This window comes from Chaetodon trifascialis, chromosome 14 (assembly GCF_039877785.1).
Source record: "Chaetodon trifascialis isolate fChaTrf1 chromosome 14, fChaTrf1.hap1, whole genome shotgun sequence".
In the NCBI taxonomy this organism is placed as follows: domain Eukaryota; kingdom Metazoa; phylum Chordata; class Actinopteri; order Chaetodontiformes; family Chaetodontidae; genus Chaetodon; species Chaetodon trifascialis.
In genome coordinates this window covers 6,140,327-6,166,009 of record NC_092069.1, presented here as the reverse complement: position 1 = coordinate 6,166,009, position 25,683 = coordinate 6,140,327, and the positions used below count along the sequence as shown (strand labels likewise).

Here is a 25,683-nt window from a genome sequence, read left to right as displayed (position 1 = left end):
TGAAACTGATGCTTAACTCACATGTTCCATGATCTGGGTCCATTTACATAACACTGACATTTCTATTCCATGACCTCACAGCATCAAAATGCTTCATCCTGAGGAGTGAATGCTTCCAAACAGGCATAAATCTCTCCAAAACTTTGTGTTTTGTGGTGTGAAACAGTTTCTCAACTGTGTGGGATATTTGGACTCCGCTCAAAAGGTTGTGCTGCTGGCAACAGCTGATGCCACCAATGTCAACCTCATTAAATGTCAATAAAAGTAAGAATGTCTGTGAAAATGGGAAGCATGATGTAGTTAGCTACTGATTGTATATTATCTGTCATTTTCTTAGATTTTTTTGGGGTAAGAATTGAGGAAGACTTAAAGGAGCTGAACTGAAGTAGTAGAACAGTAACTTTCACAACAATACTGTCAAACTGTTACTGTTACACTAAAATGATAATAATGAATTATAAACATACAATGTTTGGTTATGTTGTCTCGTGAGTCCACTTCCTCACAACACACACACACACACACACACACACACACACACACACACACACACACACACACACACACACACACACACACACACACAATAGGAGTTAGAGAGCCAGAAAACTACGGTGGCCATGAGGTGTTAATCACATCAACACCGTTCAGCTAAACCGAAACTGTCAGCTGTTTAAAATGCAGCTGCATGCTTGGGCCTGACTGCTGGGCCAAAACAGACTGAGCAGCACCAGACTACATGCAATGAAGTATTTTCACAGATAGTACATTCACAGACAGTATATTCACAGTATACTCCAGTTTATTAGCTCCGTCCCGGACATGTGACTGTGAGAAACCGCAGAATGTTCAATGAACACACAGTGATGTTCATGGTAATTAAGGCTTAATGAATACAAGGTGTACGCGGGTCTCGGGGTGGGGGCGGGGATGGGGATGGGGGCTGCATGATGTACTGTGTATTCGCTATGGAAACATTGTTTGTCGCCCCTTGTGGAGGCTCTCGTGCACGCAGAAACAAAACAAAGCTGCATTCAAGACCGCGCCTCAGCTAGCGCCTGTATGACAAAGCCTCATTACAACCTTATAAAAGTATGAATTCACACTGTAGGTCACAGGCTGAAAGCAAAATGTGCTCGATGCACCAAATCAATGAAATCGCGGTTGAACGTGACAGAAATGCTCCACTTTGCTGTCTTTCTCCCGCCTCTGTGCTGTGGGACGTTCACGAGCGCCCAGCCCTCAGATGGCTCATTTGCAACAACGCTGCGCGAGCTGCTGGTGTTACTTCCTGAATTCACAGCAACAGATGAAAACGGCTGTTTGGCAGGAGCCGACGAAGCCCACGGCGTTTACTTTTGTCCAGATAACCAACTGATAAGCTTTGGGTGTCCGCTCCAGCCTCGTCCAGACGCGTTGAAGAGTGTCGCCGCTCTGTCGCGATGGTGGAGACTCCAGCTGGCTGTCTGTTTGAAGACATCCAGTATGAAGACATCCAAGTTGAAGCGGTAAACTTACTGAGCAACAGCAGCTCAAAGAGGGCAATAACGTTAGCTCTGCTTGGCTGGGGGGAAATGTTCCGGGAGCAGGAGTTTCTGTACAGCTACGTCTCCTTTTATGAGCAAAGCTGGGGTAAAAGACAGACACGGGGTGGTTAGAAAGCAAGTCTGATGGTATAATTAGTGTTTACTGTCCTTTGGTGTGAAATACAGGGAGGGTTTAATACACCGAACAAACCACGAGATAGCATTTGATGAAATGGGTAGTCAAACTAGCTGCTTCTTAAAGTTCAGAGTTTGTAAACATACATGTTATTATTGTGAGACAACACAAGTGAGAGCTTTTAATCCCCTCCGCTGATACTCTGTGTCCTGTTTGCCATGGCCGCATTAACCCTGCGTCCGGGATGAAAATGAGCTGCTGGACCCCTGTAACCCCCCACCCCCCCGGCTCCTCTCCATCTCTGTGCATGGCTTCCTCAGCTGGAGCAAAGAGTAGGCGGATGTTTGACTCAAGGAAAAGTGAAATTACCTTTGTAAAACTGCACTCTGATAAAAGTAAAAAGTAGGTCAGACATGTCGACATCTCGCCGGCCCCAGGTGTGACGACACCGTCCAAACCAGCAATACAGTTCTTTACTATGGGTTGATATTTGCTGCCTGTGCATGCAAGTGACATTTACTTCTAAATGTATGACCTCAACACAGTGACCAACAGTGAATACAAAGAGCGACCCATTAGGCGACATGCAGTTTATTATAATACTTTAACCTTACCAAGGCGGTCAACACTGAGATGCATAGACAATATAAACCTTAAAGCAGCTACAGCCCACAAACACGCATATTAAAGCAAAAAACAAAAGAAAAAATGCATTTCTTACCTTGGTTCACTGCATCCCCCACACCCCGTCACACTTGGCCAGTGCAGGTGAACATGTAGAAGGTCCATTCTCCCAAAGTTTATCAGGACTTCTTTATGTGACTTCCTCTGTACTCTAAAGCTTAAAGTGTAGCAAGGTAAAATACTTATTATTAATACTATTTTAAGTAAAATTCTGGATTAAAAATCCTCTGTACACAAAACTACGACTTTTATACAGTAACAAGATACCCCTTCCACCCCTGATTACTGTGTTGTCCTGTTGTCTTTCTTCAGGCTGTGGGCAGAGGGACATTTGGAGTTGTGTTCAAAGCCATATGGAAGGGAAAGGATGTGGCAATCAAGACCATCGAGAGTGAGAATGAAAGGAACGCTTTCCTTGTTGAGGTACTGTGAGCGCCTTTGTTCACGTCTTTGATCACAGTCATGTTAGTGCATCGTTTCTATATTTTCATACATTATAGGTCACAATATGTAGTGCAATACACTACATATTATACATACATATATACATATGCAGTGTAATACAGACAGACAAAAAGAGAGATGAGTATATGGGAGAATATATTCATGGTGATGTGTGTTCTTTGTGCACAGCTCCGCCAGCTCTCCAGGGTGAACCACCCCAACATTGTGAAGCTCTATGGCTCCTGTGACAATCCAGTGAGTATACAGGACCCAACACTGTCAGGCTCGTAGCTTGTGTATTCTCAGCGTATCGGTGTCCTCCTCTGAGGACAAATCACCCTCCTGAATGAATTCCAGAGCTCACCACAGAGGTTTCAGATGAGATTTGTTTCAGAAAGCATAAATGTGTGTACCCATTGTACTGTTTGTTGTCAGGAATCACCTCACTTGACAGCAAGGTCAGAGGTCAGAGAGGGACGTCAGGACTGAGCTCTTGTCCACTCTAAGTGGAACCTCCATTCATTTTCTGTGAACCACATGTGGTGACTGTTGAAATAACAAGTGTTATGTGTCAGTGGAGAAGCACTGATGGACTGTTTATGTGTGACATACACCAGCGAGGCAAAACCAGGCCAGTGACATGTGACAGTAATCTCTGTGTGCTATTGGGAGTGGTATCTTCACATTTATTGTGTTGAAATGCTAGTAGAACAGCACCTGCGAGATGTATAGCACTACAAATCAGCAGATGACACCGATGATGATAGTGAACTAATGTCATGTTCTATAAATGTCAGTGGAACTTTTGTGTTGAACAAAGTGAGAGAAAAACAAAACAAAACAAAACAAAACAAAACAAAACAAAACAAAACAAAACAAAACAAAACAAACCTTCAAATGCAGCCATCTTGAAATTAAAAGCCAAGTTAAAAAAAAAGCCTTCTACAGTCTTTGTTGTAGAAACAATGTCTCCATGCTCTCTGTGCCTTTCTGGAAAAAAAAGACCAAAAAGAGGAAGTAAAGCTAGTTTAAGTGCAATACGTACATTTCATTAAAAAAAAAAAAAAAAATGGAAATCACATTGCTTCCTGTTGAAACACAGATCATTCCCTTGTAAAACGTGCGCAAACTCTACATGAAAATATATTATACCAACATTTTAAAATAGTAAAATGGGAAATACAAGCCCAGAAGTGTTAACATGTAGCCTTCAGAAGAAAAGCCTGAGTGAATTTCACATAGGATCTTCATTATTCAGTGCAACAACACACACAATACTGCATGGAGAAAGTTACATTCTTTATGATGTTGTGATGCAATGTCCCACTCACTGAGATAAAGTCAATACAATGGAAGGACACAGTGAGTGTGTCAGAGTGGCTGTGTGGAAAACACTGAAGCATCAATAAACATAATGTGGGTTAAAAACATCATTATTTTTGCCCATCTGCTTATGTTGAGCAGGAACATCTTGTCAGCTACTGTAGCTGCCTCACTATCACGCTTTCACTAAGGTAACGTGGTGTGTGTTCTCAGGTCTGTCTGGTCATGGAGTATGCAGAATGTGGCTCTTTATACAACCGTAAGTCATATTATGTCTGTACAGTTTGATTTAAGATGATTGGGTATCAGGATCAACAACATAAGCTAGTAATTATAGTAATTGTTCATAAAGGAACTAGTCTTGGAAACAGTATAATTGTGTTCATTTTTTGTTTTGTTTTGTTGTTTTGTCATACCACGAGCATACATATCATATTATCTCATTCTTTGCACTTTTGCTTGTCACTTAAAGTGTTGCACAGCGCGGACCCGCAGCCCCACTACACAGCATCCCATGCCATGAGCTGGTGTCTGCAGTGTGCTCAGGGAGTCGCGTATCTGCACGCTATGAAGCCAAAGGCCTTAATCCATCGGGACCTCAAACCACCAAAGTAAGACTCTTTATTATCAAACTCCTAGAAGTTACACAGTCGGTAAGTGCTGTATGTGGACTGGGGTGGGTCATGTGACCTAAAATTTGTGTACCACTTTTTTTTTTTTTCTTAAGGTGATGGCATTATATCACTGTGTTACAAAAATAAAAGTGATACTCCACTTTTCACTTCATAAGCAATGTAAAGGAACATATCTTAAAAAAGAAAAAAGAGGTATAGGCCAGCATGTGTTCTTGGAAGGAGTAACCTGTCCCATAATGCATGTTCACGCAGCAGGCAGCAGCAGTTGCTTTCCTGTGGAGATAACATGAGGTCTGGCTATCTGAGAACATATTTTCTGTGGTCTCTAATCTCAGTCCACTGTGCTTTCAGTCTGCTCCTCGTGGCTCGTGGCACCGTGCTGAAGATATGCGACTTTGGAACAGCTTGTGATATTCAGACCTATATGACCAACAATAAAGGCAGCGCGGCCTGGATGGCACCAGAGGTGTTTGAAGGTGAGCCGCAAACACTGCTTTCACCTCTCATTCTGGAGCTCCAACCGGGAGCTGCTTCATGAAATGAGCAGGAACTAAATCTATGGGTTGAATGAAACATATGCACATAAGTTTGGCATGTACTCCTCAGGCAGTAACTACAGTGAAAAATGTGACGTGTTCAGTTGGGGCATCATCCTGTGGGAGGTCATCACACGCAAGAAACCCTTTGATGAGATCGGTGGCTCTGCGTTTTGCATCATGTGGGCTGTCCACAGAGGTGAGCAATCTCCTGCGCCAGCTGTTGTGATGATGTGCTTGTTTTGTTTTGTTTGTTGGTCCTTTTTTCCTGTAATGTGAAATGTCAATCTCCTGTAGCCATCCTCATCACTGCTTCAGGCTCCAGTCTATGTTAGCTGCCACCAGCATAACACACCTGAATCTACCACCAAAACTGTTGGGCTGCGCTTCATTGTGGTTTGCCAGTCCACAATCTGCTGCTCTCAGCTCACAAGCTCCAATGATCAGAGCGTTCACTGCACCAAATGGCAGAGAGCTGATGAGTGGACAAAGTCATACATCTCGTTCTTTAGGAGCTGGTGGACAAAACCAGTGCAAAAAAAACACCTGTGAATACTAGACATTCAACAGTTATCCTCCAAGACATTTCAAGGGGAAGAATTGTTGATGTGTGTGAGCTTTATTGTCTTAAGATATCAAGTTTTCTCTTGTTTTTGTTTTGTTTTTACCTGTACAAACATTTCCATTGGTCTAATCCTACCATGTTGAGTCTATTGGAGATCATTGTCGATATTTCTTTATTGAGTAGACCGTTTCTCCATCATTCAATCAAGCAGCCCAAATGGGTGGATGTTAAAAAATGCCCTGACACTGGTGCTGCATCCCATTTCCTCACCACAATAGTTGACTTTGTCTCCCTCTGCTGTTTGATGCTGGGCAGGTAGCATCCAATCAGCTCGTGTGAGCTTCTCAGCTGTCAACAGCTCTCTTGTTTTTATACGGGGGGCTCAGCGGGAGCAGTATGGAGGCAGTCGTCATCCAGTGAACCAAAAGAATGATGAAAGCTGCTGAAAGTCTCACAGAGCTGCAGACTGCCTGTCGATCCTTAGTAGCATCAGATGTACTAGCAGGGTCCAAGGTGTCCAGACATACTTTATTGTGAGATTGTGTCATTTACTGTGATGCAGGTACACGGCCTCCTCTGATCAAAGACCTTCCAGAGCCCATAGAGACTCTGATGACCCGCTGCTGGGACAAAGAACCCAGCCAGAGACCGTCCATGGAGGAGGTCAAAAACACCATGAGCAATCTCATGAAGGTACAGTCCCATGATGCACTGTGACTCCCCCTAAAACCACAAATGATCAGTTTTACATGTCTGTTTGTGTACAGAATAAACAAACAAAATATAAGATCAGTTCACCTCCCAACACCTGTAGAGGTCATGAGCTCTTTTTAAACATGCTGCTTGGTGTGTTTGGATCTTCCAGTACTTCCCCGGCTCTGATGAACCGCTCAAGCTCCCTCACCACTCTTCAGCCACAAGCTCAGGTAACTGCCAGCTATGCTCTTTATGCTAATGCACGATTGTTTCTGTCAACTTCAAGAAAATGTCTCGTCAAAAGCTGGCTCTGTGTGTGTTGGGAATTCCCTGTATGTTACTGCAGAGAAAGTGTTGTCATGAGTCCGTCTTGCTGTTTGCAGGCTCATATGCTGACTACACCATCAACAGTAACAGGAGTGACGACAACACAGAACACAGAAACTCAGTCGGCAGAGAAGAAACCCTGAAAAGCTTTGAGGCCAAATTTCCACTGCAGTTCAAGCCCTCGAAGGTAATATAACTATAGAAAGAGACCAAACTGTCAGGACTGTGCTTCCTTCAAGCCAGTTTGATCATTTCAACCTTTTTGTCCTTCCCCCTCAGACAGCCACGTTGCGTACTGGACTGTCCAGTCAACCAGGACGCTCCCAAAGTCCCACCCACTCCATCAGTCCTGTAACCACCACTAGCCAATCAGAGCTGAGGATGACTTTCAGTCCCACAGGTAGGGAGGAACAGCTGATACTGAGGCTGCAGTCACAGAATTATATCAAACATTTTACTGTTAGGAACCTCTGCCACCGTCCTTACACTCACTACAGCTGAGCAGCAACCTCACCTCAGAAGTGATCTTAGGAGGGCATATATCTTATATCTATATCGATATCGATATCGATATCGATATCGATATCGATATAAGATATTGGTGGTCAAAGGTCACTGTGACCACACAAAAAGCTTCACTCCATATATGAGTCTAGACAGGCATGGATGTAAACTGCGACTTGATTGGCTGAAGAGTCCTCCTTCAGCCCGTTGGGTTCATCAGGAGTCAGACCTCTCCAGGACCGATGCAGTCACAGTCAGAGCTTTGAGTGATGCTGCACTGACCGCATTGCACCACTGAGGGGCATTACAGTGCAGCCTACCAGTGTTAGTATCTGTGCAGGTGTGTGTGCTTTCTGCTGCAGGAGCTGTTTTACAGTGCCAATGACAGATGTGTATATGTGTGTCTTTAGCTACCAACGGTTTAGACAGCTCCATTCCCATGGCCTACCTGAAACTGGATCACAAGTTACAGGTGAGTTGAAAATATATGTTTGTTTGCTATAGAATTGTTGATATTGATAATGTAAGAATAATGATAATGTCTCATAGTTTTGTTGTTGTTGTTGTCTCATAATTTAGTTTTTCAGTTTTTTTTTTATTTTTTATATCTTCCAGTAAAATGGATCATGGGTCAGTAGAGCGCTTTGTTTTGGTCTGCTTTTGAGCATGATCACAGCTGTAGTGCGTCCTCCACAATACACACTATGTCCCTGCAGGGGAGTAGCAAGATGCATGCAGAGACACACCCACGGACAGTACAGATTAATGCTAACACATGCATGGAATGCATACATCATGACTCTAAGTGAAAGAAATACAAATATGATTTGTTACTGTGGTCCAGTTGTTGATGTTGTCTTAAATGAGGCTGGGTAGACCCTGTTCTGGAGCTGTGTATTCATCACTGAGCTTTGTGTGCTTTCAGCCTCTGGCTCCATGTCCAAACTCCAAGGAGTCCATGGCCGTGTTTGAGCAGCACATCAGGATGGCTCAGGAGTACCTCAAAGTCCAGTCAGAGATCGCTAACCTTGTTCGGAGGAAGTAAGTCAAGTCACATGTTGAACGTTATTATTTTTTCTGGATCTCTGTACATCTGTGTGTAAACAACAGATTTCTTTCTGAGAGATCGTTAGTAACCATGGTAACCACACGTCAGTACAGGGATTCTCCCTGATCAGTTCGAAAGTGAGGAGTTCAGACAGAGGCGTTGATCAGTTCCTGAGTGAAACATGGTGGCCACACAGTTACTTTCTCACTTTAATATTACAGTACACAATGGCTCTTTGTCATCCTCTTCCTACCTGTTTGTCATTTATGATACATGAGGTCCAGCTGCAGTTCTTTTGGTGAGTTCTCTGTAACACCAGAGATGAAGAAGAAACACGTCAGGTTCAGTTAAGCACTGTTGATTCTGCTGTCAGTCACCAGAGTTTGATTTCCCCCTGCGGGTCCTCATAGTGCTGCTGATGCAGCTGCTTGCCTCTGTGCAGGCATGAAGGCACCAAACCTTCCAACCTCGCTGCGATGCTGCACACAGTCACTGCACCCAGGTCCAGCCTTTATGCTATGCTAGGCTACGCTAACCATGTTCTGTCTTGTTACCGAGATGAAGAAAGAATAATAAGCACATTTCCAAAAAATGTTGAACTATTCTTTGAGACATGAGCCCTTTTCAGGCATTGAATACTTCAACATGCCTTGCTTCATGTGTCTATTAAAGGGATGGCTCCTTCACAGGAGACTCTTCCACTGATGTTCCTTATGCCTTATTCAGACATGACGGCACATCTTTATGGAATGAGCAGCGTGCTGTGTGATAATTGGCACAGAGAGAGAGGGAACAGCAGTGAGTTCAAAAAGTTGTGACGGCGCGGAAGAAGACAGTTTTTGGTTCCCTCTCAGGCTGTGTCTGATGAATTTTAAAAGGTATTGACGTGTCGAAGCCTTAATGAACATCATGAGTGTGAAGGACGCTTACCACTGCCTCTAACAGTGAAACCACAGATACATTTTCACATCAATTGCAACATTTCCTGTTATTTGATGGAGAATTCTGTTGCCTGCTGTACAATATCCAACAGTGAATGACAGGATGTGAAGTTGGGGCTCCTGTTCAAGTGAGAAAGAAATTGCAGTTCAGAAAAAGCAAAGTTGAAGATCATTCTGAAACAGGCTCACTGTTGCATAGTTTGTCCAGCAGAGAGTGTTGACAGGTTTACTTTTGCAGTCAAACATGTCCAGCTCAGTACACATGGTCGCAAACCAGGCCGGTCTGCTCTGTACTGATGACAGGATATAGATGAGCTGGTAGAGCTGAAGCCACACAAGAGTCTCTGATGGTCATTGTGCCATGTTTAAAGTAATAGGGATATATTACGGGTCCAACCCGGTAAGACCGCTTATCGCTTATTTCCAGGGTGCTTATTTAGACATGAGAGCGACTTGTTAAACTGCCGTGCTGATGACGCTAACAGAAGCTCCGTGCTGCTCTCTCTGTTTAGGCAGGAGCTGGTGTCTGAGCTGGAGCAGGACCAGAGGGAGCAGCAGACTTCATCCAGACTCATCCAGGAGCACAGCAAGCTGCTGGAGGACAACAGCAACCTGTCCACCCACTGCAGGGGCCTGAAGAGCAAACTGAGCCTGATCAAGAGCCAGAACCAGCACCACAGCTAGGCCAGGAGGCCGGACTGCAGCACACAGTCCACGTCTCCTCTGCTCATTGGACTCTGCTCTCCTCTGGACTGCCTCCTTCTCTGAGGATAAGAGGAGCTGAACAGAAAGTAGGGAAGCCCATCATCCTGAGAAAAGACGATTTAACTCCCCAGAAAACAACGGATCAACATTGGAACTCAGCTGTTACTGTGCAATTATAGGCTTTAAAGTCCAACTGAAATTCAACTTGAAATGAATAACGGTAAGGCAGCTATCAAAACCGGTTTTGGGGCATCTGAGGGAAAAGCGTCTAGTGGGCGTCTCCCAAGATATCGGCTGAGTGACAAGTGAGAGCTGTTTAATGGAAATTCTGGTATTTTTCCACCTGGGTGTTATTCTCTGAACGTGGAAGCTATTTAGCCTCACTTGCTAACATTACCACTGATGAAATCTACCTGGCGACTCTTTCACGGGTCTAGATGGTGGTGACAAATGACCAAACCGTCAAATTTCAGAGCAACAGGTACTCCTGTGACCAAACTTGTTTTTGGGAGTTACAGCTTTGACCATGTATGCACAGATTAATTTCAGTTCGACTTTAAAACAAACGTGAGCATGTTTTGTCGTCTAGAGGTGAATGAAATAATAGTAGCCATCACTTCTTCTCTGGGCGTCTGTGCATGTGATGGGGTTGACCGTAAGATTGACTAAAATGGTCATGGCAGTCTTTCGTGACAGTGTTGATCCAGTGGGACCAAAGAGATGATTTCCATTCAGAAAAAACATGAAGCTTCAGGTGTGGTGGGGTTAGAAGGTGACTTCTGTTTTATTGTTTTTTTCTTTTTTCAATTATTGAAAAGTAACTACAGTTGCGATGTGTAAATTCTTAGTATTATGTATTGCCTTTATCACACCCGTTTATTGTGTTTTATGAAAAGAGAAGAGGCACTTGGAGTGTGGGCGGTGTCATTTTCAACCAATTTTACTGTGAATGTAAGACTTGCCAAAGGAATTGAGCTTCAGAGACATGCTGCCTCGCAGCAAAAGAAAAGCGTTGTTGAAAGGCTGTTTGAAATGGAAATAAGTGTAGAATATTGACCTTTTTTATGTTTCATTTCAGTTTTCTCTCGTTACTTTTCACAGACAGTTATATTTCACTGAATTATACAAACTGGTATTGTGCACTGCACTTATTTGGATCAATGAAACCTTCTGCATGTGTTGTACTCACTTTAGTTTCTTGGGGTTAGTTTGGGATGAGTTGGTGATTAAATGCACTCGTTCAGATGTTGCCTTAGCATTGTTCTTATACATTTCATTTGTTCATCTCAGTTTATTTTACAATACTTTTAACTGAAGCCTAAGAAAGCCTGAAACGTTTCTCCTGTGATTTTAAAATGTACAGACTGCAATTATATGCTTTTAAAAGTTCAAAGCGTTTGTAGTATTTTGTCACTTGTCTTCATTTACAGTCATGCTTCTCTTCCAGCTTTGCTGTTTGTCTGAAGGCAGATTCTGTGTTGTGACTGTCAGCCCTTTATTTGTCACACACAACATGCACACACACGCCATGCATTGGTGAAATTCTTCCTCCGCTTTTGACCCATCCTGGTCAGTCCTTCCTCTGCAGCAGACTAGGAGCGGTGGGCTGCCAGCCGACCAGCACCTGGGGACCCAGTTTCCTTTTCGTCACCATTGGTCAGGTGGTGATCTTCTTGCATGTTTTTTAGAGGGGGGTTTCATTTTTATGGAGGATCCCCCAGGTGAACACGGGGAGAACATGCAAACTTCACACAGAAAGGCCCCTTTCCTCGAGATAAGGGCCAGTAGGCACCAAAGGCGTGGTGGAGGACACGCCCTCAGTGCCCACAGCATCCCAGGTGGGAATCGAACCTGAGACCTTCTAGCTGTGAGGGGACAGTCTTGCCACTGTCCCACCGTGCCACAAAAACAAAATAAAACACAGGAGAGTACAGCAGGCAAAATAGAGAGTAAAGAAACAGTGTCCTCACAGTTCAGCGTGCTATGAGCTGTGGTTGTATGGTTTTTCCCATGTATGGCCCAGAGCAGTGTGTGTTAAATGTGTGTTTTTTGCAGCATTAATTTGTGTGTTATTACACATAAATGCATGTTGTCCACCAGAGTGGACACATTAACCACTTCTTGTAAAGTGTGTCAAAAAGAATAAAGAATAAAATATCATTTTTCATGGCTAAAGAATGAAGAATGAAAGGATTAAAGTAGCCCAAGTGTTAAATAAGTCTTTGTGAAAGCAGCAGATGGCATGATTTCCTATCCTAAAGCTTTAACATGGTGCTCCTGGCTGACAGGACTGCTCTCTGAACGTACCATGTGCTGTGCTGCTGCTACTGATGTTGCAGTTGCAGGTCGGTCAGCGGTGACGGGGCAGCCAAGCTCACGGTGAGTCACAGAGAAACAGCTTTGTCTGCAGGACGGCAGCTAACCCTCCCACTCGTACAGCCAGCCTGTCCAGGCCCTGTCCGCTCAGCTCACTGTCATTCCTCACATTCCTGCAGCCTCCGTGCACAGCCAGTTAAAGGGCTCGTCTGTCTAAATACTGCAATTCAAGGGCAGTTTGGTGTCAGTTGGTCAGTCCATTAAACACTTTGGTCGAGAGCAAGTTATCTTAATGATGAGCACAATAGCTGTGAAATCTGGTATGAATACGCACTCTCAGAATGAACCCTTTTAACTTGTGGGATCCCTTGATCACGTTTCAAGCTCCATTATCAAGTCAAAGAAGCAATGGGATCAATAACATGCATGAACACACTGTAGACTTTCAGTGTGCCAAAGGGGTGAATCCTAATATGTTTTGGTGACAAAGTGACATTTTATCAAGAGCCACTGTTAGTCTAAAATGTCAGATTTCCACAGGGTGCAGGAGGACATGTCTCTCTCGCCGTTTAAAAGCCTATTATTGTGATTTTTTTTTGTTGTTAGAGATGTTAATACAGTGCCAGTCTCAGCTCCCTATCAATGAAACCAAAGGCACTTTAAGAAAAGAAAACACATAAATCATTTCAGCATAAAGTCCAGTCTCATTCTAAGGTGCTGTTAACTCAGTTAGTGAAAAATGATGCAAAAGAGTAGCATTTCATTTCGGCTGTTTGGTGAATCTGAACCCAAATCTATTCCAGACAATTTGACATCCCATGAGCTCTCTTGTGTCGCCACCTGCAGGACAGACTATACATTTTTGGCTTCACTGGTGGTAAGCAAGATATTTGTGAGTGTGTGAGAACCCAAAATATAGAACTGTGTAATTTTGAGGGCTTGTAAACAAAACACATTTAATTTTAAGACATCATGAGCCCAGACAAATTCCTGAGGTATTAAACATTTTGAAAAAAATCATGACATCTGAATATGTTTCCATTTATCATCTATACCTAATCTTCTGGGGGTTTGTGGGGGCATGGAGCCTACCACAGCTCACACTGAGAGGTGGAATCCACCTGGACCGGGTGCCGTCTATCACACCTGCAGGCAATTTACAGTCTCCGGTTAGCCAGAACACTGTGCCCCTTACTGCACAGCCGAATGCTTTAGCTTTATTTTCACAAAGGATGCTACCTAGACTCCTGAAAGCTTTGGCTATGTAGCTGATCATTTGAGTCTCATTGTCAAAAAAAGTGAAGTGCATCAGCCCTAATGTTATCAAAGGCAGAGCAAACAATACAGCAATAAACATACAGTGCCAGCTGCAATGTTAATATGTTTTATTTGTATCCCTAGAGAGGAAAAAATGCATGACGTACAGGTACAGTGAACGACTGTAAATCACTAACACTTCAAATCAAATTACAAGAATACATGGAAAAGCATGGATGCTGCAGTTAGACAGTAACAGATGGATCCAATGACTCGAAAACCGAGCATCCAAAAATATGTATTATCAACTTCTCTAATTTCATGCTCAGTTAAATTAACATCTTTAAACAGACCATTTAAGAAGATACAATTGGTTGAGGATAAGTTGGGAGTATTGCTTTGATTTGTGGGTAAATTGAAAAACAAATGAGGTGAAACAATTTGTCCCCAAAGCCCTTTTCATCGGCACCAGCCACAGTACAGCAGGTTATTGATGTGAGCAGTCATTTCCACTGGAGGTGTGTGTCTGGTTTCAGTGAAGGACCAGATTCACTCAAACGCAAGGCTACTGTTTCCATAGCAATGCAGTGGTTTTTATAGATCCCAGTACTCCCTTCAACAACAGTTTGACATGCTCTGTGGTAATTTGCTTTTACACACACACACACACACACACACACACACACACACACACACACACAGTGAGAGAGAGAGAGAAAGCTCCCGGATGATAGGTTGAACTGAATTTGAACCCTCTGTTATGAATGTCACACTCAGATATCATTTACCTTTTAAAGTTGAAGAGAAAACACAAGTGTGTGCTGGATGTGCTGGATCTGTCACTTCGCGCTGTTAGACCGTTTCATTGAGCTCGGCATGTCTGCAGCACTCCTACACTATGGTAAAGCAAGTTGGACATAAAACATCATTTTCTTTTGGAAAGTCGCAGAATGGTTGGACACAACCCCAAATCTGAGAGGTGTGGTGGGCGGGGTTTCCCAAACTATTCCACCACCCCATAAACACACCGGATTCTCTGCTTGAGCTGCATGGTCGAACAGGTCGAATTTATTTCTTTATTTTTCCAGAGGCATTAGTTCTCTGTCTATGTAACTAGATGCAGAGCTGATTTCCATACAGCCAATTAAATTGCTTCATTTAAACCACATTTATCTAAAGCGTCTGTGTTCTATCACAGTCTGCAACACCAGAGCCACTGACTCTGAACAACCACTCAAACGCATAAGCATTCGTTGCAGGCTAGATAACTAATTAGCTTGACGCATGAACCATCATTCTGGTCGTCTTCGATGCTGGTGGGGTCCTTACCACGGGTCACTGCTCATGCGTTAAAAGCTACAGCACAGGTTTATGTACATTAAGATAAGATGGAGAACTTTTTTTTGTTATTGTTTAATTTTAGTGAATTAAATAAATTATGTTTTCAATGTCATCAACGTTAAATATAGTCAGATATTTAGTTGTTTTCCATAATCTGAGGTAGTGACAGCGTGCTGATGAAGATCTATGATCATCTGTCATACACTCAATCTGGTATAGAAAATGTGCAAACATTGCACAATGTCCGGGGGGGGGGGGGTGAGACTGGGGGTTAATAGAGGCCAGTACCGAATTACTGGCCCGGGGCATCGCTGTTTGATGGACCATGTATTAGTCAAGTGTAAAATACTTGCTTGAGTGTGTCCATCACAGTAATGTATCTTGTTTAACTTACGCTTTTACAGCTGAAAGTGCCCATTCATTTTCCATCATTACCATCAGAGGTGGCTGCTGGACAAGGTTGCATCGCACAAAATTATTGAAGATTATCCAGATCTTTGCCTGCAACCCATGTTTATTCCCCCAAATTGAGTTGGTGCATGAGTTTCACTTTCTGTTTCTTAAATGACATTTAAATCGATTAGTCTACTGTACCCAGTCCTGCCATGATGAAGACACTGTCATTATTCTTTTGACCAAAATGATTTAAAATCCATTAGATCCATCCATTAGCTGGATGTTATCAAAAATTGTAAGAAGATGCCTCTCACGCACACAACCTAAAGTGCTACAGTACAAGTACCTAGTTTTTGTTCATTTTGAAGAACTGAGTGTCGTCTGAAAAGGTGGTTTCCGGCTTGTGGTGGAAAATGAGCAGTGGCTCTGTGGTCCTGACCACAGCAGAGAATCTGTTCCACCACTGCAGGGCCACAACAGAGACCATGATGAGTGGCTACAGGGTCCTCAGAGAGACGGGGCAGTTTAAGGTTAGGAATTCCTTTATTTGTCACATTACACACAACATGCATAGTTGAGGAGGGAAACTGTACACGCCATGCAATTGTGAAATTCTTTCCTGCTTTTTGACCCATGCACGGTCAATCCTTCCTCCACGGCAGACCAGGAGCGGTGGGCTGCCAGTCGACCAGTGCCCAGGGACCCAACTCTCATTTGTCACCATTGGTCAGGTGGTGATCTTCTTGCATGTTTTTAGTGGGGGTATTTTTATGGAGGATACCCCAGGTGAACACGGGGAGAACATGCAAACTCCACACAGAAAGGCCCCTTATTCTTCCTCAAGCAGCAGGCACCAAAGGCATGGTGGAGGACATGCCCCCAGCGCCCACATCGGTATTTTAACCGGGGACCTTCTAGCTGTGAGGCAACAGTGTTACCACCGAGCCATCAGTTTGGGAACTGATTCTCCAGCAAGTATTATGTGTGTATCTAAAGCTTGATAGGTCATGTTCCTCTGTGACATAGAGTTCCATTATTGTCTAGAAACACTTAAAAACACATCAAGGAGCTACATTGTTGCATGTTAGCGTGTTCCTTTATTATCATGAACACCTCAATCCCACCTACACTGGCTGTGCTGCCAGGAATACTCACCAGAGCACCAAATGTGAATTAACCTGACAATAATCCCCAGCAAATTCATTATTTCCTCCTGTTTGAGGAACATTTTGGTCAGCTGTTTTGGAAATTACTTTATGATCAGTAGATTATGAAATCTACTTTATGTAGGAACCAGAGCTAAGAGGCACAAACGGGCTAAATATAGAAAAAGAGGCGGCTAATCCTATGGATTTTAAAGCGGCCATTTGGCTGACACTTCTCATGCTCATAGACTGGGAGCAGTGTGATGGTCAGTGTCTTGCTCAAGAACGCTTTGAAAGGTGGACAAGAAGAGCGGGGAATGGGAGCACCAACTCAACCAGTAACGACTAACCTGAGCTCCACAATTTGAGCACCTTGTAGTAAAAATGCAGCTTATCAACAATGAAGTGAGGGGAGTCAAGGGATGATACTGTTGTGTTGTCATTGACAATAGCAGCTTCAAGTTAACTCATGCTAACACGAATCATTTCTCTGTATCAAGAAATACAGAGCGTCCTCTGAGGTGCATGTGCGCCTTCAGGATGCTGCTACCAGCTGTCTTTTCTTTGTCGTTCCACCCCTATCAGGCTACCCATGGATCCATCCCTGAGAACATCACGTCCCCCGCTGAGCTGATGTTAGCTGCCAGAGGAGCTGTACAAATCAGTTCTGGCTATTTATAACATCTTGACATTGAGAGTGTGGGCTGATCTGAATCCAGCCGCTCAGAATGAGGCCCAAGAGGTGCCTGTCTGTGGCAAACTGATAAAACGTAACAGCTCTGCCAGCTCCTGCAGGATTACACTCCGTATTAGAAACCATATCGTACCTACTGTCCTGTTCAGAATGGCCTCAGCACACTGCAAAGCCGGTTGTGATTTGATTTTCATTCAAGCAGGAATTACTCTGAACTTGATCCCATTCATTCGTCTTGGTGTCACAGTCTGATTTTAATAAAATTTACATGTCTTGTGAGTTCAGTAACTACCTGATTATGGCATTGCATAGCTCAACATATTATTCTTAATTGTTTAAATTCATTAGCAGGAAAAAATGAAAGAAATGAAACAAATCAAAATCAACATTTGCTGGTTAGAGTTAAAAAAAATGCTGAGTGACTCAGGTACTACACAGTTGAGTCAAACCTGAACCTTGTGAGTTTTTTTTCCCCGTTGTCAGATAGAAGACCAGAGTCTGGAGCAGGATTTGGGGTGAGTGAGGTAACTTCAGGTTTGTTACAGCTGTGTGTTCCCTGTGCTGTCTGTCCCTCTTCCTCTCCCGTCCCCTCTCGCTCTGCCCAGGTATGCTACATCTGATGGCTGAAAGCTCCTGAGGCTGCTGGTGTGGATCCTGCTGGTCTGGTCTGGGTCAGCCTTGATTTGGTATCTTGGTTGTTTGTATGTCTTTATGTTAATATATTTCATGGATTTGGTGGTTTTAAAGGTGTCTTTCTGTGGCTAAGTTGGGCCAGTGATGGATGCTTTATTTCTCACTGAGGTACATCGCCACAAACTTGATATAACAGATCAACATGTATAAAAGCACCACCTACTGACCAATTAATTCTCTTGGAAAATGGCATCACCATTTGTAGAAGATCTCATGGAGCTTGGTGCACAGATGATGAGAGGGTCTCTTAAATGGCGGCAAAGCCCCTTGCCTTTCCTTGATTTTTTTAGGTTTAGCCTTTGTGTACTGATTTCATCCAATAACAGACTGATTGAAGCACTAAAGCCTTGCACTTGTAACATATGAAAGTAAGCCATAGCACTTTAAATTATGTTTTTAGGTTTATTATTTACATCTGTTTGACCCTGCCAGCATTGTAGCTGAAAGAAAAGGGCTAATTGTCATACCAGAATAATACATCTAAGCAACACACTAATTTAATGGAATACATAAATGTAATTATAGTTAAATGTACCTGTACCCTAATGATGGGGCACCTATGTGTAACTTGTGCTTTCACACAGTCTATATTATGTGTTGAACTTCTTCATATTCATCTAATATCATAGTTTGCTCTTCATTTGTAAAATATGCATAACTACATGTTTATGATTTCTTATATACTGTACTGCACCTTAAACGTGAATGTGCTCATGGTAAAATTGGGAAAACCTGGGTTGCCTTACTGAGCTGATAACCACTGTCATCGTGTGACTGCTTAGATTGCGGCTGTTGGAGTAAGATCTGATAACTAAAAGATATCCTGGGTATGTTGACCTTGCATCGCAGTACAGGTCCCAGTTTTTCCCAAATGTTTGGAGCCCTGACACTCTTTGGATGCTGATCTTATGCTAGTGATGGCTGCAAACTGATGCTTGCCAGGTAATCTTGCAAAACTTGTTCATCATTTTAGATTCTTGTGTTAGCATGCTAACATGAGCTTATTTGCATTAAACACAGAAGCTACTGATGAGAATTTCACTGGTTTTGCAGTTATTCAGACATAAACCAAAGCATTGGACAAAATGAAAATTTGAGCTTCCGATGGTGCTCATGGTGTTGATGGTTCATCCTCTTGGGACCATGATTGTCGCAAATATTGGAAGTTTTACAAAAATTGGTGAGGAAGTGTTCCATCATGTTTGGAGTTGAGAAGCTCCATTAGCACCTGTGCAGGTAGCTGCTAGCTAACCAGCTGACCAATCATGCTCACAGGGGCGGGGACTGTGGACAGGCAAGCCAGGCATTTGCTGGAGCCCCCGGGCCACTAAGGGGACCCTGGCCACTTATTTACAACAACAATTATTGATAGGCCTGGGCTTTCAGGGACCTCTGTTGGTCCCTGGACCTCACTTTGAGAACCACTGATCTATTTTTTTCAGTATTCATCTCAAATGTCCCAGAAATTGTACATTTATGTGTGCAAAAACCAAATTTTTGCAGCGTGCACAGGTGGGGTGGGGGCCCCATGGATTTCTTCCTTGGAGCCTCAAGAGACCCTAGCAACGCCACTGCACGCTCACAGACCCCTCTTACCCCACAGACCACTGCAGCCAACACAGCAGACTGCAGCAAAAGACCCTAAACATAAAGACATTTTTATTTTTCATGCTGCTGTTGTCTGTCATTGCACTGATTTTTGAACTTTTATTGAACTTATAGAGCTATTGCCAAGAGGGGAATGTTCACAATATGATAAAACCAGCGTGGGCATTAACATGAACCAAAACACCATCAATTAAAACGTTTTATTAAAAGACAGCCAGTTTAACTGAACCAGGGATAAGAAGAATAACGCTGTGCTTCCAAAGCAATGGAAACACCAGGAGGACGAGCTCTAACTCGCACTGCATTTGCAATGAAACACTGGTGAATCTGGTCCCTTTCGTCAGATAAACGTCACCAATCTCTCATAAGAAAAAACACTTTTATAATTCAGAAACTTAAGTTATGATTTAGAACTTTCTTAGAGCAGAAGGGGATGCTATATAGTAGTGGTGGTTTGTCATTCGCCGTGTTATTGTTTACTTGTGCTTTCCAAAACCAGAAACTTGCCAAGCCTGGCTTCACATACTGCAAATAAAACCAATTTAACAATTTCATCCTGAATACTACAATGAAAAACAGTACCAACGTTTGTAGTATGTAGTGGGTGGTTCTGAATACAGCCATTGTATCCCAGCTGAGTTCATCACTTTTTCATGTCCCATGGAAACAAATTCATTGTCTTCTGTGCTACTTCCAGCATCCTTTGGTGTCTGGCTGTGTTGTGAGTATTTGCAGCACATGTGTTGTCAAACTGATAAAGATGTTTTGTTCAAGTTTTCTTTGTTACAGTGTGTTGAGCCAAAGGGCTTTTCCATACCATTTTATTTGTCACAGCAGGAAAAGCTTGGGTGTTACTAATAACACTGATGATTGCTCTGTTCTATTCAAGCGACAGTGTGACAGTGAGTCAGCGTGAATGATACAGGACCCTGGAACAGAAGCAGCGAAATGGAATTCAGACATCATTGGCCAATGCCTGTCCTCCTGTCACATGTCAAAATGCCTGACATGAGAAGAAGCAGACAGTCTGCACCTCTGTGAAGCTTTTTCAGTGTTAGTGGGCAAAGCGTTTTCCTGAGGCATGGCCAACCAGGATCCATGATCCTATGCACCCCTACTACTGCTTTTGGCTATGTGATTAATTCATAGAAAAAATTCTGACTGGTAGAAACATTTAAAATGAGACTACAGGAGAGGAGAAAAACTTCAGAATGAGTCCCCTTTCATGGATTTGTTGTGTTTGTGTTCTGGGGGTCCTTGTGGACCTGCCGAGGCCTCCAAGAGGGATGTCAGACATTTCTGAAGAGCTTTCAAGGTTCTAGTTTCCAGCTAGGTGTCCTTGAGGGTGCTTTAAAGATCTTCAAAATAGATTCATGTCACAGTTTTGATTAAGTTATTTTGCTTGTTGTAATCAAATGCTTCAATGTCAAGAATTTATAGTCAATAAGATTAATCAGCAACTGTTTTAATCATCTGTTAATAATTTCAGCCAGTTTTCAGGCAAAAATGCATCTGGTGTTTCTTGATGATAACAATAATAAGTGCATATCTTGGGTTTTAGTCTGCTGTTTGGACAAAACAAGGCATTTCATTATGTCACCTCGGGCTCTGGGAAATTCTCATTGGTATTTTCTACTTTTTCCTGACATTTTATGGACGATTCATTGATCAATTGAAAAGTAATCTCCCATAGGTTATTGTGCACTTCAATAACACATCATCCGGAAATGTATGTGTCTGCTGAAATGCCTACATGTGTGATAAAATGTGTAGTAGTCCAGCATTTGATGACAGAGAGCGGCAATTTACGGAACACCTCGGCTGCTTCTCGTCAAGGCGAGGCGGGGGGTTCATCCTCGTAAGAGCAGGGGGGCTTGGCCGTTGTTGTGAATGAGGGCCAGCATGACGTCAGGAAGCCAATGTCAACAATGCAGCTCCTAGAGGAGAAAAGGCGTTTCAGCCTAACACTCACACACACACGGGAGACTCGGCTGCCACACACCGACTGATGCCTCCGGTCCAGTAACGGCAGCGGGTCTGGCTGAAGGAGCGCTGCGGAGATAAAACACGATGTGGACTCACTGTTGTTTCTGACGAGCTGAACGCAGACGAGCAGGAAAAACGGGTAAGTCGGTCCGCGCGTTACCGGGATGATAAGCAAGCGCTGGGCTTTACTACGCCTGGATAAAGCAGAGCCCCTTGTCAGCCTTGGATTTGCCTCTACTAATCTGTCTGCTCGCTCCGGCGCTCCTCACTTGTTTGTGTTGTAGACATGCTGCGTTCACCGCGCTGTGTGTCCTACCTGAGTTGGTTTAGACGCCGGGGTGTTAGCTGGGATGGTGTGGTCGGCGGCACGTTTTAGCTAGGTGTTGTGCCGATGTGTGTTTCCCTCAAAAACGTGTTGGTCTTCGCCTCGGTATTACGCACAGCCCTGCCGAAGTGTGTCTGTGTATTCGGGCTGTTTAAGCTCACGTTAGGTTGTTTGTTTTGCCGACGCTAACTTTTCAAAAACCGCCGCAAAAGGGCAAACACAGTTCACGTCATTTGAAAGCACGGATAGTGACAGTAGCATTGACAGTGATACGGCCACGGTGCCGACCAGCCCCGCGCGCGGTGTCAGAAGGAGAGACCGCGCGCGTCCGTTCATTCTACAAGGAAGTTGTCGGTCTTTATATCAGTAAGCTCGCCATTTATTAGCCAGCAACATCCCACTTGTATAACCCTTTCCCTGACATCTATCTTTGGAGGAATAAACGGAGGGCACATGTTTTGCACGGGAGACAAACGCTGCCACGGTCGGGGCTCGCGCTCCTGTCACGCTGGGGGAGGAAGGGAGCTGCTGAGGGACAAAGGAGCCAGCCTCCCACCCCCCTTATTCCCGCCCTCAGACGCTGAGCAATCGCTTCAGTAAACACCTACGTCGGAATAAAGGAGAAATTCCTGCTTTTATATGCATTTTATCTTAAATTCTGCTCAAACTAGGAGAATTTATGCGTCACTATTAGCTGTGCCACTGGCCTTCACCTAAAAGACAAATCGCGACCTTAAAGGTCTAAAATACAGTATGAATCAGTGAGGTCTTCTTTTCAGGACAGGTTGAATAAATGTATCAAGGAACAGTTAGATTTTCATTTAACACCTTCAATCTGTGCCTACATATGAGAGGAGTTAGTGGCTGTTTGTATGACTTCTTGAAGCCATTGTGATCAAGCCTTGTTGTGAACAGATTAGCTCTTTGTTATCCTTCCTACGAAGCCCCTCTCTCCCCTCTACCATCTTCTGTTTCTCCTCGAACAGGAAAACGGCAACATCAGAGTATTTTCAGTTCTGGGTTATAATGGGTGTCTGTCTGTCATGGTTTAAATGCAATTCAGCTGAATGGAGCGGATGAGAGGTGACTGAGGACAATTAAATATTTACCACCACCACTTGTGCTGCAGACGAGTTATCTTGAGCAAAGAGGACTGAGACATTCCTGCTTTTCTGTCCACATTACGCTCTCATTTGTCTTCTTATATTCATAACTTAAAGGGACCATTCACTGAAAATACAGGAAAGTTAAAGGTGCGGTGCCGGAATTGAACATGTAATCAAATGTCCGTTCCGTTCAAGCCTTTGCCAAATGAGTTCACACAATTCTGATTAAGCCTGTCACCGCCGGGTAAATCTCTCTGTTTTTCAGAGTTTTTAAATTTGGGTCTGTGGTGGCGTTCCCGCCAAGCTGCACCGCCAGTGATGTGTTTTTTTTTGTCAACCAATGAATGGCTTGCCAGAGCTGCGGAGCGGAGCAACCATAGCTACAGCGTAGGCTACAGCAGCTAGGAATATGGCGGAGCTTATCATCAATATGTCAGCAGTGTTTGTGTAATTACTCCCACTACCAGAGGGGGGAGACAGAAATTCCACACTGCAGCTTTAAAGAGACACCCTGATTTTATACATCACGTCAGTTGACTTGTGATGTCCAGAATGAAGTCATATTTAGGGCAAGGCCACTTTGATACTTACAAATTTATTGAGGCATTGTTGCCAAAATGTAGGGCTTGTAGGTCTTTAATGTTGTGAGTCCCAGGGACGCAAGGGTGTGTTGAAAATATGTCTGATAATTAAATATGAAAAATCACAAATCTGTAAATACACTGCAGACGCACAGCGAAATGTCAATATTAATGTTACTTATAGAAGGGAAGCCAAAAAAAGAGTTCTGAGCTTTCAAGTTTCATCAGGAGTCAACAATAAGAACATCAAACACATCATATTTAGGAAAGTATTTTAAGAACATGCACACAAAGCTGATAATTAGCCTGATGAGCCACTGTCAGTTGTCAATACAAACACACATTATAATGCTGTAAACCATTAACCGATCCAATTACTCATAATGACTCAGTGGCTCACAACAATGCTAATACTTCATGTAGCGTCATTCTTTTGGATTTTAACGCAGGGCGCATACCTATTAACATCACTGGAAATCAAATATTACTGAATGCCGTACACAGATAAGTGTTAAGTCAGATCTCACTTGTGCTTAACACAAAACGTTAATTGTTAGCTGGCAGGGTAGCTGTTTCTTTTTATGGACCGGGTGAAATCTTGTGTGACTGTTGATGTCCAGCATGATGATGGAGACGCTGGGAAACATGAGTTTGTTTATTTGCATTGCATGTAGTTTTAAATGAGGAAATCCGCAACTTTCTTTTAAGAGCACATCAACCAGTTCAAGACAGGCCATGCCTAGCTGGCTGTGTGGGAGAAGGGACATTCCAGCCGCACGCTGGGTCATCCTCGGACGGGCCGTTTGGCTGTGGGATAATTCCTGCCCTGCGATACTGCCCGTCGCGCTAAAGCAATGACATTACATAATGTCTTCTGTGGAGCTTCGTCAAGTCTGAGAAAGTAACCCCAATGATGTCATAAGGGTTATCTCTTCCTGGGCTTGGAGACTATAACTTTATTTGTGAACCCGTGTTACTAACTGGGGGTGTGGACTAGGAGAGTCAGACCAGATATGTTCAGACCCACACTGGGGACTTTAAGTCTTGGCCTCTACTGTAGAGATTTTGACAGTATTTTCTGAAACATTGTCTCTTGCAAGTCCCTGAACTGTGTGGAGGTGCAAGCTGCAGGAACGCCCCTTTAAGTTTCTCTTAAGCAGAACTCTAAAGCAAACCAGTGTGAACATGGATACAAATAGGAGCACCGACAGTACCTCCCTGTCACTCCTGATACTGCCATACATGCCACCAATGTAAGAATAAACAAAAAACAGCACTTAGTACATTTAATTTGAAATGACTGGGAATAACTAAGAGATATTGTGTGTGCTTAATTGACTGTGGCTTTAGAGACAAAATTGAGCCCAAAATTGAGAATCACCAGATTATTTGGACGCATAGTGAAGACTATGAGTATATGCATGCATATATATTTTCTCTGTTGCTGAAGTGGAATTTATGACCAGATGGTTCAGGATGAACAACTATGGGGTCATTTGGAATTCTCCTCTGGGGACCATGAATCTCTACCAAGCTTCATGGCAGCTGGCCAGTAGTTGTTGAGATATCGTGCTGTGGACTGAAATGCAGGATAGGTGGGCGGACTGTGGTGCAGAAAGATGTTTATGTATGAAACCCGCAAAAAAGAAATCTTTCTCCAAGAATCTACTCAAGTAAAATAAATAAAAGTCAGTTCTTTTCCACATTTCGGTGGTGTGATGTGACTGAATAAATGTGGTTTAAGGATGATTTAAAGAAAATGACTAGAGCATGTTTGAAGACAGGAAACACAGTGCAGTTTAGATAAAGGCAGGATTACAAAATGAAAGCGGCAGCTGATCCAAACAGACTCAGAAGATGTAAAACTATTGTCTTTTGTGCTGTTTTCAGTTGAGTATATGTCAAAAAGGATTAGCAAATGACCACATTCGCTTTTATTTCTGTTTTACACAGCATGCCATCCTTTTTGCAATCAGGGTTGTAGGAGGACCTGCAAAACTCTGACATTCATTTTGCTTTGCTTATGTCTGCAAACGTCCGTGTGCTTCAACTACACGTGTGCCATACCTATGCACATTATACGGATCTGCTCGCGGACCTGCTGTCCACATCTGTTTTGGAGCATAAGAGGCACACCGCCTCCATCACTGACAACACAGCTGTAG

The 25,683-nt window shown here is 43.3% G+C and overlaps 2 protein-coding genes across 2 annotated transcripts in view; both read left to right on the top strand.

Moving 5' to 3' along the window:
- The first annotated feature begins 1,270 nt into the window (after positions 1-1,270).
- LOC139342606 (mitogen-activated protein kinase kinase kinase 7-like) lies at positions 1,271-11,463 on the top strand. The gene is made up of 14 exons (XM_070979812.1): positions 1,271-1,508; positions 2,659-2,769; positions 2,980-3,045; positions 4,327-4,372; positions 4,586-4,724; positions 5,100-5,224; positions 5,355-5,483; positions 6,412-6,542; positions 6,715-6,775; positions 6,929-7,059; positions 7,152-7,272; positions 7,787-7,848; positions 8,302-8,417; positions 9,878-11,463. The coding sequence occupies exons 1-14, from the start codon at positions 1,443-1,445 to the stop codon at positions 10,047-10,049; spliced, it is 1,476 nt and encodes a 491-aa protein (XP_070835913.1). The 5' UTR covers positions 1,271-1,442; the 3' UTR covers positions 10,050-11,463.
- Positions 11,464-21,354: 9,891 nt separating this feature from the next.
- Positions 21,355-25,683, top strand: part of bach2a (BTB and CNC homology 1, basic leucine zipper transcription factor 2a) — a 45,210-nt gene continuing 40,881 nt past the window's right edge. Inside the window, exon 1 of the mRNA XM_070979177.1 lies at positions 21,355-21,645. The gene's annotated coding sequence lies outside the window, so the exon portion shown is untranslated. The remainder of the gene's footprint in view (positions 21,646-25,683) is intronic.

Excerpts from the sequence above, each read along its gene's own strand:
- LOC139342606 (XM_070979812.1), top strand. The coding sequence starts at position 1,443 with ATGGTGGAGACTCCAGCTGGCTGTCTGTTTGAAGACATCCAGTATGAA. Across the intron at positions 2,770-2,979 it reads GGAACGCTTTCCTTGTTGAG|CTCCGCCAGCTCTCCAGGGT; the intron begins GTACTGTGAGCG and ends CTTTGTGCACAG. Across the intron at positions 7,060-7,151 it reads TGCAGTTCAAGCCCTCGAAG|ACAGCCACGTTGCGTACTGG; the intron begins GTAATATAACTA and ends CTTCCCCCTCAG.